Source organism: Indicator indicator, chromosome 11, assembly GCF_027791375.1.
Source record: "Indicator indicator isolate 239-I01 chromosome 11, UM_Iind_1.1, whole genome shotgun sequence".
Lineage (NCBI taxonomy): Eukaryota > Metazoa > Chordata > Aves > Piciformes > Indicatoridae > Indicator > Indicator indicator.
The window spans coordinates 19,600,289-19,611,621 of record NC_072020.1 but is presented as its reverse complement, the minus strand read 5'-3'; the positions used below and the strand labels follow the sequence as shown (position 1 = coordinate 19,611,621).

At 39.1% G+C, this 11,333-nt stretch overlaps 1 protein-coding gene across 1 annotated transcript; it reads right to left on the bottom strand.

Moving 5' to 3' along the window:
- Positions 1-4,332: 4,332 nt before the first annotated feature.
- Positions 4,333-8,847, bottom strand: C1GALT1 (core 1 synthase, glycoprotein-N-acetylgalactosamine 3-beta-galactosyltransferase 1). Its single transcript, XM_054385089.1, has 3 exons — positions 8,607-8,847; positions 6,427-7,094; positions 4,333-4,542 (listed from the first exon to the last, which is right to left on the bottom strand). Exons 1-3 carry the CDS (start codon positions 8,827-8,829, stop codon positions 4,333-4,335), a joined length of 1,101 nt encoding a protein of 366 aa, XP_054241064.1. The 5' UTR covers positions 8,830-8,847.
- Between the last annotated feature and the right edge of the window lie 2,486 nt (positions 8,848-11,333).

The window sequence follows — 11,333 nt, the reverse complement described above, 5'->3', positions numbered from 1 at the left end:
TCCTGTACCCATCCAATATGAAAAGAAATAATGTTTTTATTAGAGCCAATGGTGCTGCTATGCCATGTTCATGGTATACAGGAGGGGTGAATGAAGACAGACATGAACTGTGTATGAGATAACTTATTTTATTTTTTTTTTCAATTCTCAACTTAATTTTGATGCTAAAAATTGATCAAAGGCACTTCAAAGAAGGTATTTAAGAAACAAATCCTTATGGTGATAATTCCAGACACGTCACCAACTTCTATCTGCCATGAGGGACACAACTACCTATAACAGCAAAGCGAAACATTCACAGGTTTTTCAGTGGAGCATACTGTCCAGCAGCAATATTCAATTCTTTAGAACATTAACATTTGTGGAGTATTTTAAATACAACAGGGTAAAATTACACTTTTGGAGTTCCACAGAAGCTTTTCTTGACAGAAAAAAAAAAGGGAAAAAAAGGACAAAAATCGCCTTTCCAAGTGGTTCTGGATTAAGGGATCTATTTTCATCTGTGCATGCACTATCGACATCAGCAGCGGGTACACCAGAGAAATAACCAACACTTTTCTGCCACACAAAGAGAAAACATCCTGCTCAGACAGCAAACTCTTTGTAAGAGGTCTATCAGCCACCCAATAACATCCATACCTCTGGAAGCCTGAAAGAACAAATGGCAACATTTGAAGGAAAAAAAAAAAAAAAGTGATTTTTAGTATATATCCCTAGCAAAGCACAATAAAGAGTTTCATGAAAAATTAAAGGGACTGAGAAAAGAGCTTCCACCACATGAGAGAGGGTGCTGACATGATCAGTGACTAACCTCTTAAATAAGGCCAATACAGACCACAAAATGAACTGGAATGAAAGAAGAGTAAAACTCATCTTTGTCTGCAAACAAAGATTAACACTATTGTTTGATTAAGAGCAGTGCTCAGATGGTAACCTCTTGGCACTCATTCTTTCTGAACTCAAAACCACTAACCCAAGGTTGAAATGTCACCCTTCTCCACTGTGACATTCCCACATCTAAGTGCAAGCAACTGCTGCCCAGTACTTTCAGGAAAGCAAGTTCAAACTTTTTAAATCAGTCATTTAAATCACCACAGTGCCAATGGAAGCTTTGAGGCTTTATAAAACCAAGAAAGCTTTTAGAAACAAACCCAAACCACCAAGCAATAACCAGTAGAGCCTAAGAGAACTTATGTTGCTGTGCTTTAGAAAGATCTACCCACCTGAAATCCAAGTCGCCTCCTCAGGCAGAAATACTTTCTCCAAGCACAAAGACCTGAGAGTGAAACAACAGACTACTAACAGCAGTGTAATATTGTACATGAAAATTGTACTAACAGGTCACATTCCAACCTTGTCTACTGAAGCTTTTGAAGGGAGTGAGCTCCAAAGCAGTTATTTCAGAGGCATCAGCTGATTGCTATGGCAATACAATGCACCAGAGAACAAGAGTCCTCTGTTAACATCACAGAATGGAACTACCAATACTATTCTAACTTGCCTGGAAGGAAAAGAAGAATTCTTTGCAGTGCTGTTAGAAAGGCTGAAAAACAGATTCAGAGGCTTAAGAACAAGGTCACTTGAAAATAAAGCAAAAACAGATGTCTGAAAAAAAGGCTATTCTTATTTCTCCAGACAGGCCACCTATTTATCACAAGGTAGTAAGCTCTTAGCTTGATTCCCTCATGAAATGGAACTTCGTCCTTTCTTTCTCAGTTGCCTCTGAGGTCACACATGATTTGTGGAAAGGGACATTCCTGCCCCACTCTGCTAAACCCACAAGCCCCAGAACAGCTGCTGAGAAAAGGCTTCACCACGAGCTCAGCTGGTTGGACTTGCCACCTCAGCAGCCAACCTGTATGAAGCTCAAACATCTCACCGCCTGTGTCCTCTTGTCCAACTGAGACTCAAGCATGACGAAACTGAAACCACAAAGCCAGGAATAGGAAGAGGAAAAGAGGTTACCTCAAAGGGCAGCACAAGCAAACAGGCACAAATCTGCAGAAAATATGCAAGATTAGTTCTGCCTTTTGTAGCAGAACATCTTTCAATGCCCAAGGATGAACTGAGGAAGAGAGCTGTGCGAAAGGAACAGCACAGCAGTTCAGCAGATCTTCTACATGGGCTGACTTCACAGAAAGATTAACTTGAGATCTCAACTTCATTTTGTAGCTTCTTAAAGTATTCCAGAAAATGTTAACAGCATGTCTGAACAATGCCACTGGAGTTATCAATACAGATGGATTTCACAGTCTGACTGGATTGTGCAGCATGTGGGATAAGCATTGAGCTCACAGGAGGAAGCACCTCTCTGCGTGGTACAATCCTTTCTCCTCTGGACAAGCACCCCTGTGACTGCAGCAAGCTGGAGACTTTTTTCCTTTTTGAAACTAGTGCAGTTCTTATTTTCTATTGAAGGTCACAGAAAACAAAGCTCATGTCCCTTTCACTACTTCAGAGGCAGCCTTGCTCATAGAAGACCAACAGAATTAACCCTCCAGGATCTATTCTTCTAACTAAAACTTGATCTATGAACCCAGCCTGTATGCCTGCAGAGATTGATGTGGTGCTTCAGCTCCAGAAGACAGATCAGCCAGAGACTGCTATCATGCTGCAGAGCAATAGTCAGAAAGGAAACAAAGACTCTTTACTGTTGGACAACAGGTAGAACCTCAACCTGTAAAAGAACTATCTTTGGAAAAAAAATAATAAAGTAATTCCAGTACTTTATGGTAACATCCTCTTCCAGGAACATCCTGAAGGACAGCAGCAGTAAATAAGGCTGTCTGCTACCAGTATGTGCCCATTCCAGAACAATGACTGGAGGTAATTAGGTTATGTCCAAATTCATCAATATGATGAAGGTGAAAAGTGATAAAAAGATGAAGAAGCTTTTGTCCAAGTGTGGAATAAAGAGACACTATGTGTCAAGCTGAACCCTATCCCCCATATTGTTATTCACTCACTTTGAAAAAAGAGAAAATCAGAAAGCTTTATGTTAACCATTTAAAACATAGGCTTGGCCTCTGAATTTTTTTCAGTGATTAAACACCTCTTTTATCCCACACCAAGGAAATCTTTTCAGTTAAGAAGCAGATACACTCATAATGTAGTGGAGAAAGTTAATGCACTTTGGAAGATTCCTGCATTCAGGCTTTCTTACCTGAATTAACTATATACTTCAGCTCCAAAACAAGTGAAACAAGGATCATTGAACACTTTGCTCTGAGAAAGGTAACAAGAAGCAGATGCAGAAGAAACTTTAAAAAGTGGAGGAGGAAAAAAAAAAAACCTCAGAGAAGTGATGTATAGGGAAGAAGTCAAATTGGCTTTGCTGCACTTTGTTTGTACCTGTAAAACTCTAATGAACAAGCTAACTCCACAATCTCAAATTATACTGATAGGAAAACTTCAATGGAAACAAACTGATTATAATACTGGCTGAAACCCAGTTATTGTAATGCCTATTGCAGCTTTGTTAAGATGCTGTTCTTTCTAGTTTACACAGGTGTGATGGAAGAGATTTCTGTTTCCAAAAACATCTGCTTTACCTTATGCTGAGAAATTCTGAGATTAATTTTTATAACCAATCAATAGGGGAAGTTAATTAAAAAACAAAAAGTAAGCAGCTTGCATCATCTCAGCCATTTAAATAAGACCAACTATTTCTAGGTTTCTTCCTGGAAAAGAAGCAATCCAGGTTCAAGTTTTTAAGCTAATTCCTAGCAATGAATTCCATTTCTGATACAATTCAGATTAACCTTTGGCGTGGATCTCTGCCTACTCATAACAACATGTCTCTCTCATTAAGGCAAAGCAGACTTGAGACTCCATTTTCACACCTCTCCCTTCCTTACAGGGCAAGGTCAATTTCACACAAAGGAATTTCAGGCTATTTTGGATCCAGAGAAAGCCCTCAGGAAGTTACTGGCAGTGCAGCATTAAATTTCTAATATGAGAATGGACCTAAAGGAGCATCTGAGAGGAAATAGAGAAGAAAAAATGGTAACAGCAATACTGTATTATTATCTTTGAACCCATCCACTACAGTTTTTGTACAAATTCTTCCAGATATTAGAGTACCAGAACAACCTCCTATTTCACAGCTTTAGGGCCCCAAATCTTCATGAGCAGAGCTGCAAGGTCACTCTCTCCCAGAGAGTCAGATCCAGCCTTTGCTGTGCACACAGTAACAAGAAGCACTGCCAAGATGATTTCTGAAATAAGAATTGCCAGTCCACGAGCTTTTTTTTTCTAGTCCATGAGCTTCATGCAGGAGTTTGAGGAGGCTCTTATTCATTGTACTGGCTTCTTGTTTTCTTCCAAGTCCAATTAGTTCTCAGAAACTTTTTGCTTTAGCTTTTGATTATCCTCCAGTGCTTCAGTTTTGCTCTGCTCCTCTGCTTTCTTTGCCTGATCAGGATTGTACCGATACAAATAGCCATAGGGGCGGAGATGATAAATCAAATATTCCAAGTGATACATTGTCACAGAATCTACGTAGTGGAATGAGACCGCTAGATCAGAGCAGCACCCAGGACCCTGAAACACAGATCAAGCCAAAATAATCAGCAATTAATTGCAAAGCAGGCCCTGGATGAAAGATCCAACAAGAATTCCAACACATACTTGACTCACAGTAGGTAATTCAGCATCATCAGTCATGCACATACTTCAAAACATAATGGTAGGCAATGTGGTCTTGCAGCCCAGAAGGCAGCTGGGTGCTGGGCTGCATCAAAAGAAGCACAACCAGCAGGATCAAGGAGGTGATTCTGCCCTCTCTAATCTGCTCTTGTGAGACCACACCTGGAGACCCCACCTGGAGTACTGCATCCCATTCTGGTGCCCCCAGCATAAGAGGGACTTGTTGCTGCTGGAGCGGGTCCAGAAGACAGCCACAAAGATGATCAGAGGGCTGGAGAACCTGCCCTACAGGGACAGGCTGAGGGAGCTGGAACTGTTCAGCCTGGAGAAAAGAAGGCTCCAAGGAAACCTTATAGCAGCCTTCCAGTACTTGAAGGGGGCTACAAGACGGGAAGGGGCTTTCTACAAGGCCTTGTGATAGGATGACAGGGAATGGACTGAAGCTTGAGGGCAGATTTAGGCTGCAAATTAGGAAGAAATTCTTTACACTGAGGGTGGTGAGACACTGAAACAGGTTGCCCAGGGAGGCTGTCGAAGCCCCCGCCCTGGAGGTGTCCAAGGCTTGACTGAATGAGGCCTAGAGCAAGCTGGGTTAGTGGAAGGTGCCCCTGCCCATGGCAGAGGGGTTGAAAGCAGATATCTGCAAGGTCCCTTCCAACCTAAACCATTCTATGAATCTATGAAAGTCTATCAGACATAGCTGCCAAAGCCTCCTTCCAAAATAAAGATGGACAAGGTCATCTTCTTCTGGAAGATAGTTTTGTATTTTGGCTGGTTGTTTTTTCTTTTTTATAAGATCTTATTGGTAAATTGCTAATATTCTAACTCTAATTGATGAGATTAAGTATTTAAAGACACTGAAGAGAACAATTGTTATATAAGTGTTACTGTTTCAATAGATGTGATGCTGAGGAACACTGTTTAGCACCAGACATGGTAGAGTTAGAGAATAGTTGGACTTGATGATCTGAAAAGTCTTTTCCAATCTAGGCAATTCTGTGATTCTCTAATGGTCTTTTCCAACCAAAACAATTCTATGATTGTAATACTCAACAAGTTTGATCTCTTAGACAATGTTAACCAACTAGCACCACAAGCAAGTCTCAAAATTAGTTCTATTTCTAAAGGTTTTATGCAAAGCAGCTGTTAGGCAGAAGATAGAATGGCTTGAGTTGGAATGGACCTTAAAGATCATCTAGTTCCAACCTCCCCATCATGGGCAGGGACACCTCCTACTAGACCAGGTTGCTCAAGGCCTTATCCAACCTAGTCTTAAACACTTCCAGGGATGAGGTGTCCACAACTTTTGTGGGCAAGACAGAGGTGTCCCAGTGCCACCCTCCTTCTCATTAGACTGTAATGTAACCAAGCCATACCGTTTCAGCACAGGCAGCTTGGAATGACCCATGCTGGTAGCTTGAGAAGTTAGAAACATTGTGTAACATATGAGGGAACAAACCAGAAAACTAACTGCAAGAAAGGCAGCAGTGGTGCCAGTAGACAAATACGTCAAGAGGTTTCATCCTTTTTTGCTGTCTACTGAAGACAGCAAACCAGCAGTAATAATTGAATCTTCAGTAGCTCTTCCAGAATGTTCAGTTCTGAGCATCACCTTTTAGTCAATTAGTGTATTCAATATATCCTCACACAGGTGTGTGACAGGATATCACAACACAATTTTCTCAACTATACTGATCAGCCATTAAGCTGTTAATTCACACATCATACCCACCAAAAGATGTACTTCATCAAATGTGTACCAGGTTCCTAAGGACTTACCTCTACAGCAGGATAATAGTTATAATTCCAGTACCAGAATGTTTTTGGTAGGTATCCTCTGATTAAGTGATGCTCTGGAACAAAGGGATGAAAAGTTTCTCTACCACTTGTATCCCTGGAGTCTCCTGCTTCCACATTAATGATCTCCATGCATTTTCCTAGTGCTAGGTCTTCAATAGAAGAACTGTGGGAGCATTTCTTTGTTTTAAACGCAGCAACAAATCTCTTCAGAGCTTCTTTGCTCAGAACATATCCTGCTCCTCCGCTCATGTAGCCCTGTTTCACGTAAGGCTTAAATCTTCTTCCAAAGTAGATTGGCTGTTCAGGGCTGTATTTGGACAGAAGCCATCTCAAATTGTCCAGTACAACATATGTATCATCATCTGCTTTCATAAACCAATCAGCATCATCAAAATAATGGTCATATACATATTGAAAAGCTTTAATAGTTTTCCAGTACAGTTGGTCTCTGCCTTCTTTGGTTTCTAGGCCCACAGCTGGGAAGTCTTTATTTTCCTCAGAGCTCATAAAAAGTATTTTATTACAACGTTGGGCCCAAGTGGCCTTAACATGTTTGGCTTTCTTTTCTAGATTTTGAGGTCCAGTCATGACCCAACACAGTATTTTCACCTTTTGATACAGTCCTTCTGCAATATTTTTATTCTCATCTAAAAAAAAAAAAAAAAAAGAAAAAAAAAAAAAAGAGAGAGTTCCAAAATAGAAATAACTTGATTGCGAAACAAACTGAGATCTGTTTCTAGATCAGAAAAGACATGCAGAGAGTTTGCCTCCAAACGTATCACTTAATGAAATTAATGTTAGATTTGGGAAAGAAAACAAACAAGACTCCCAAAATCAAGAAGCTAAAATCCCTAAATCTACTTCAACTTCCCAGGCTAAAGGAAGCCATAAAAGCCATATCAAAATGAGTATATGGTCATGGATGTGTGGCTTCAGAAAACCTTGACTTGTACATAAAAAACAATTTGGAAGCAACCTCTTTGTGCTGTTGGACGACTAATAAAAGTTTAAAAGCTCTATTGTGTTCACAATGAATAAAACTTAATGATTCCAACACAGAAAGGTCAAAAAGCTAATAAGCTCTGTTAGATATATTCATGTTAACTATCAAGACCTAATAAATATTTCTAAAATGCCATATTTTTGATGGAAAAAGCAGATGGTAAGTCACAAAGTATTTAACACCAAATCAAGCTCAATCCTATTTGTAAAAAAAAAATCTGATAAGTTGGACACTACAAACAAATAGCATTATTGCTGAGTTAAAAAGGTTTTATTTGTAGAAATTCCAAAAGAATAGGCCCAGGTGTCTGAGGTGTGTAAAACAATGTTTTACAAGCATTCATTTCCCTCAGAGAAACATTTTTATTTGAAATATACATAGTGATTTTAACTCATGTAAAACAATATTCCATAGAGAGTGAGATCTGCATAACTGTTCCTAAGCTATTCCTGCTTACACCTTCTGCAATGACAAATCAGATTTCTTCAGAACAATCTCCTACAATTACATGTGAAATGCTCACAAAGTTGTCTTAACACAGTTTGTGGTTTAAATACTTTTAAACAGCAAATTACTTATTAACATCTTCTTCAGTGAATGGGTTACAGTGCAATTTCTTTCCCACATCCAAAATGTCCCAACTACGACACTACCTGTGTTTAGAACTAACTCATTTAATGAGATGTGTCAAAGGTGTGAAACATTAGAAGGGCCTAGCTTTGGAAGAAAAGCACAACAAAAAAGTCAGAGTGCAACAGAATTTTTCAATTTTTAACTGAGTTTGGACTGCTATATAATCAGTTTGGCAATGCCCACAATGCTCCTCTCTGCCTCATGGCCTCAATTCCAAGTGTCAGCAGAACCCGCATTTGATGACAGTAGTTCATTTGAGAAGTTCCTGCTGCAAACAACTCTGGCTACAGAAACTAGAGAAAAAGCTGGCCTCTGCAGAAAAAAAATCAGTATTGTAATAAAAATGTAAACAAAGAAAACCACCATTCAGTAAATCTCAGGAGAACAAAATTGTTCAGATGTAACCTGAACATAGGGCAAGTGAAAGAAAAGGGAATTCATACAAATTCTTGGCAGTGAAGAAAGTAACATTTTGCAATGCATGAAAAAGGGGAATATTATATAGACAGGTGTAACAAAATACCTTTATGCTGTCTAGAGTCTGCATTGAAATTCATTTGTCCTTGCAGCTGATTGTTATCAGTATCTGCTGAGTGTTGACCATGTGGATCATTGTGAAGGATGTGAGGCTGGATCTTAGCCTGTTCTTCTAGTACAATGCTGAACAGGAGATAGCAGACAAAAAATCCGATTGCTGATCCAAAAGTGAAGGTTAGAAGGTTTATCAAAGACTTAGAAGAGGCCATCTCCTGAAGGTAATACACTGTCAAAAACAAAAGAAAAATATATTGAGCTTAAAGCTACTTAGAACAGAAATCAAATCTCAAGACTGGAGGGAGAAATCAAGTCTCAGACTGGAGGGAAAAATCAAGACCTGAAATCTCTGGAAGCAGAGATCTCAGTTCTAGCTCAGATTCAGCTCCCCTGAGCTTGCAGAGAAGTTGAAGCCCAAGAGCAATGGAAATATGAATGTTAAATTGTACAGCCACTGATAAATTTCATGCCAAAGGCACACCACATATTCCTTGGCTTAAAATTATAAAGCACAGTCATAAATAACAGTAGTGATTACACATACAACATTCATTTAAATGTATATATTATTGTATAAATATAGGTACAGTATCTTACAGTTACAAAACTGTAATACATGTTCCCTTCTTTATTCTTTTTGTCCCAAGAAATCTGTGCTTTAAAATGTAATACCCAAGTGTCTTACAAAGCTAAAAGATGATGATCAAAGGCAACCTGAAGGTCAAGATACGACATGGGCATGAAATGTACTTAAATTCCAGGAGTATATTACAGGAATTCTTGAACAGATGTCAAACCCAAGAGGATTTTGAGGAGTTATTGAAGCAAGTTTACCCTCAAATTAGAGTAGTTTTCACAGAATCACAGAGCTGTTTTGGTTGGAAAAGACCTTTAAAATCACAGAGTCCTTCCACTGTAGGAAGTATACTGAGGACAGACTTTCAGGAGACTAAGACATCTGAATTTTCATATAGAAACACCCATTTTTAAAAGGCATTTGAATGAACAAGAAATTACATCATCCTCAAGGCCTCTTCTACTCATCAAACTCCTCATATTCAAGTAACAAAAACCTCTTTACTTGAGCCACACCCATGCTCCTCAGAAACTAAAGGACTTGAATAACCATTTTTATAAAATTAAATGGTATCGGCACCTTCACCTGCAAAAAAGTGAACTTTATACATGCAAAACAAGTCTGAATTTTTATATATTAAACACTTTTAAACTAATTTTAGGCTGCTGAGACCTGAGGCCTTTTCATAATTGCGAAGGGTTGAGATATTTTCTAATAATTCATGACCAAACTCCACAAACATTGCCAGTTAAATATAAATTGGATTTGAGCCAGGACCTTACAAACGATGTTCCCTCCATTAGGATCATTGCTAACGTCAGTGGGCAGAACCCAATTGAGTTAGGGAGCCAAAAAAAGAAAATTATGGACTGAAAAGCATGGATCAGAGAAGAGCTTCAGCCACCAAAACAACTCATTTACCCTGCATCCACTTCACTCACTGGCTGTGCAATCTATTGGAAACAGATTGTCCCCAAGCAAGATGCATGGATCACCCTGCAACCACACATGCTCCAAACACCAGCTTTCTGTTTGTCTGAGCACTCTGCTGAAGGGAAAGAAAAAGAGGACAGAAAGCAGGTATGCAGATCACTAGGCTGGCACTTTCAGACATGACCAAACTGCATGCACACATGCAGATCTCCACCATCGGAGAACAGCCCTAACATGATACAGTTTTCTGACCACGCTGCTAGAACAAAGGAAAGAAAACTGGAAGCATAACTCGATGCACAAAATAAAAATAAGATAAAAAATAGAAAAAAATAAAGGGTGTATCAAATTCACATAATTAGAGCTGTGGTTGATAAGGAGCTGCTGTGGCTCTTCAATATGAAAAAAGTACATTATAGTATTTTTTTAATCATATGCTGTCTTCCATCGATCCAGTTTTACATCTTGGTGGAGCCTTTAGATATCACATCTTGAAGAACAAAATGGAACGTGTTACCATTTGTGACCCAGGTCCTTGTAAAAATGATTTGTTTTCCACCAGTATTTATATTGTCTTATGTGTCACTAACTTGGGGAGAAAACATGAGAAGTTCAATCAGGTGCTTTCCAAAGAAAAAAAGGCAACCCCCCAAAAAACTTTTAAGGAAAAGCCTATATGCACAAGCAGCCTATGACACTGAAAAGTATCCACGGTACTAGTATCAGTGTTTTTTTTGTTGGACTTGCCCTATCTATCACCACAAAGTCCCCTCAAAATCTGCAACACACAAAGGGAGAGAGATAGAGTAAAACAATGCCTTCCTTCAGCAGAATGAAAGGGGGAAAAATGAAAATCCATGCATATACACAGCACAGCACAGCTACAGCAATTTCTAGAAGAAAAGGTCTCTATTGTTCCACTTCTTGATATTAGGTGTCCTTTTGCCATACAATTCCAGTTATCTGCTCTAGCAGCTGTTAAAATTACTCTTGCTTAGAGAGAGAAAAAAAATTACATGAAAAGCAACTGCTGCTTATTAAACTACGGAATGATGTCAGATTCTTTAGGGGAGAGAAAAAAAACTAAGTGCATTGGAAATGTTAAAAGAGGGGGGAAAAAGCATATTCTTCACATTTGGAAATCAGAAGGCGACTTGGCAGTATACCATAGGCAAAGAGGATTTCTGGGAGCAGGTATTAACAGAT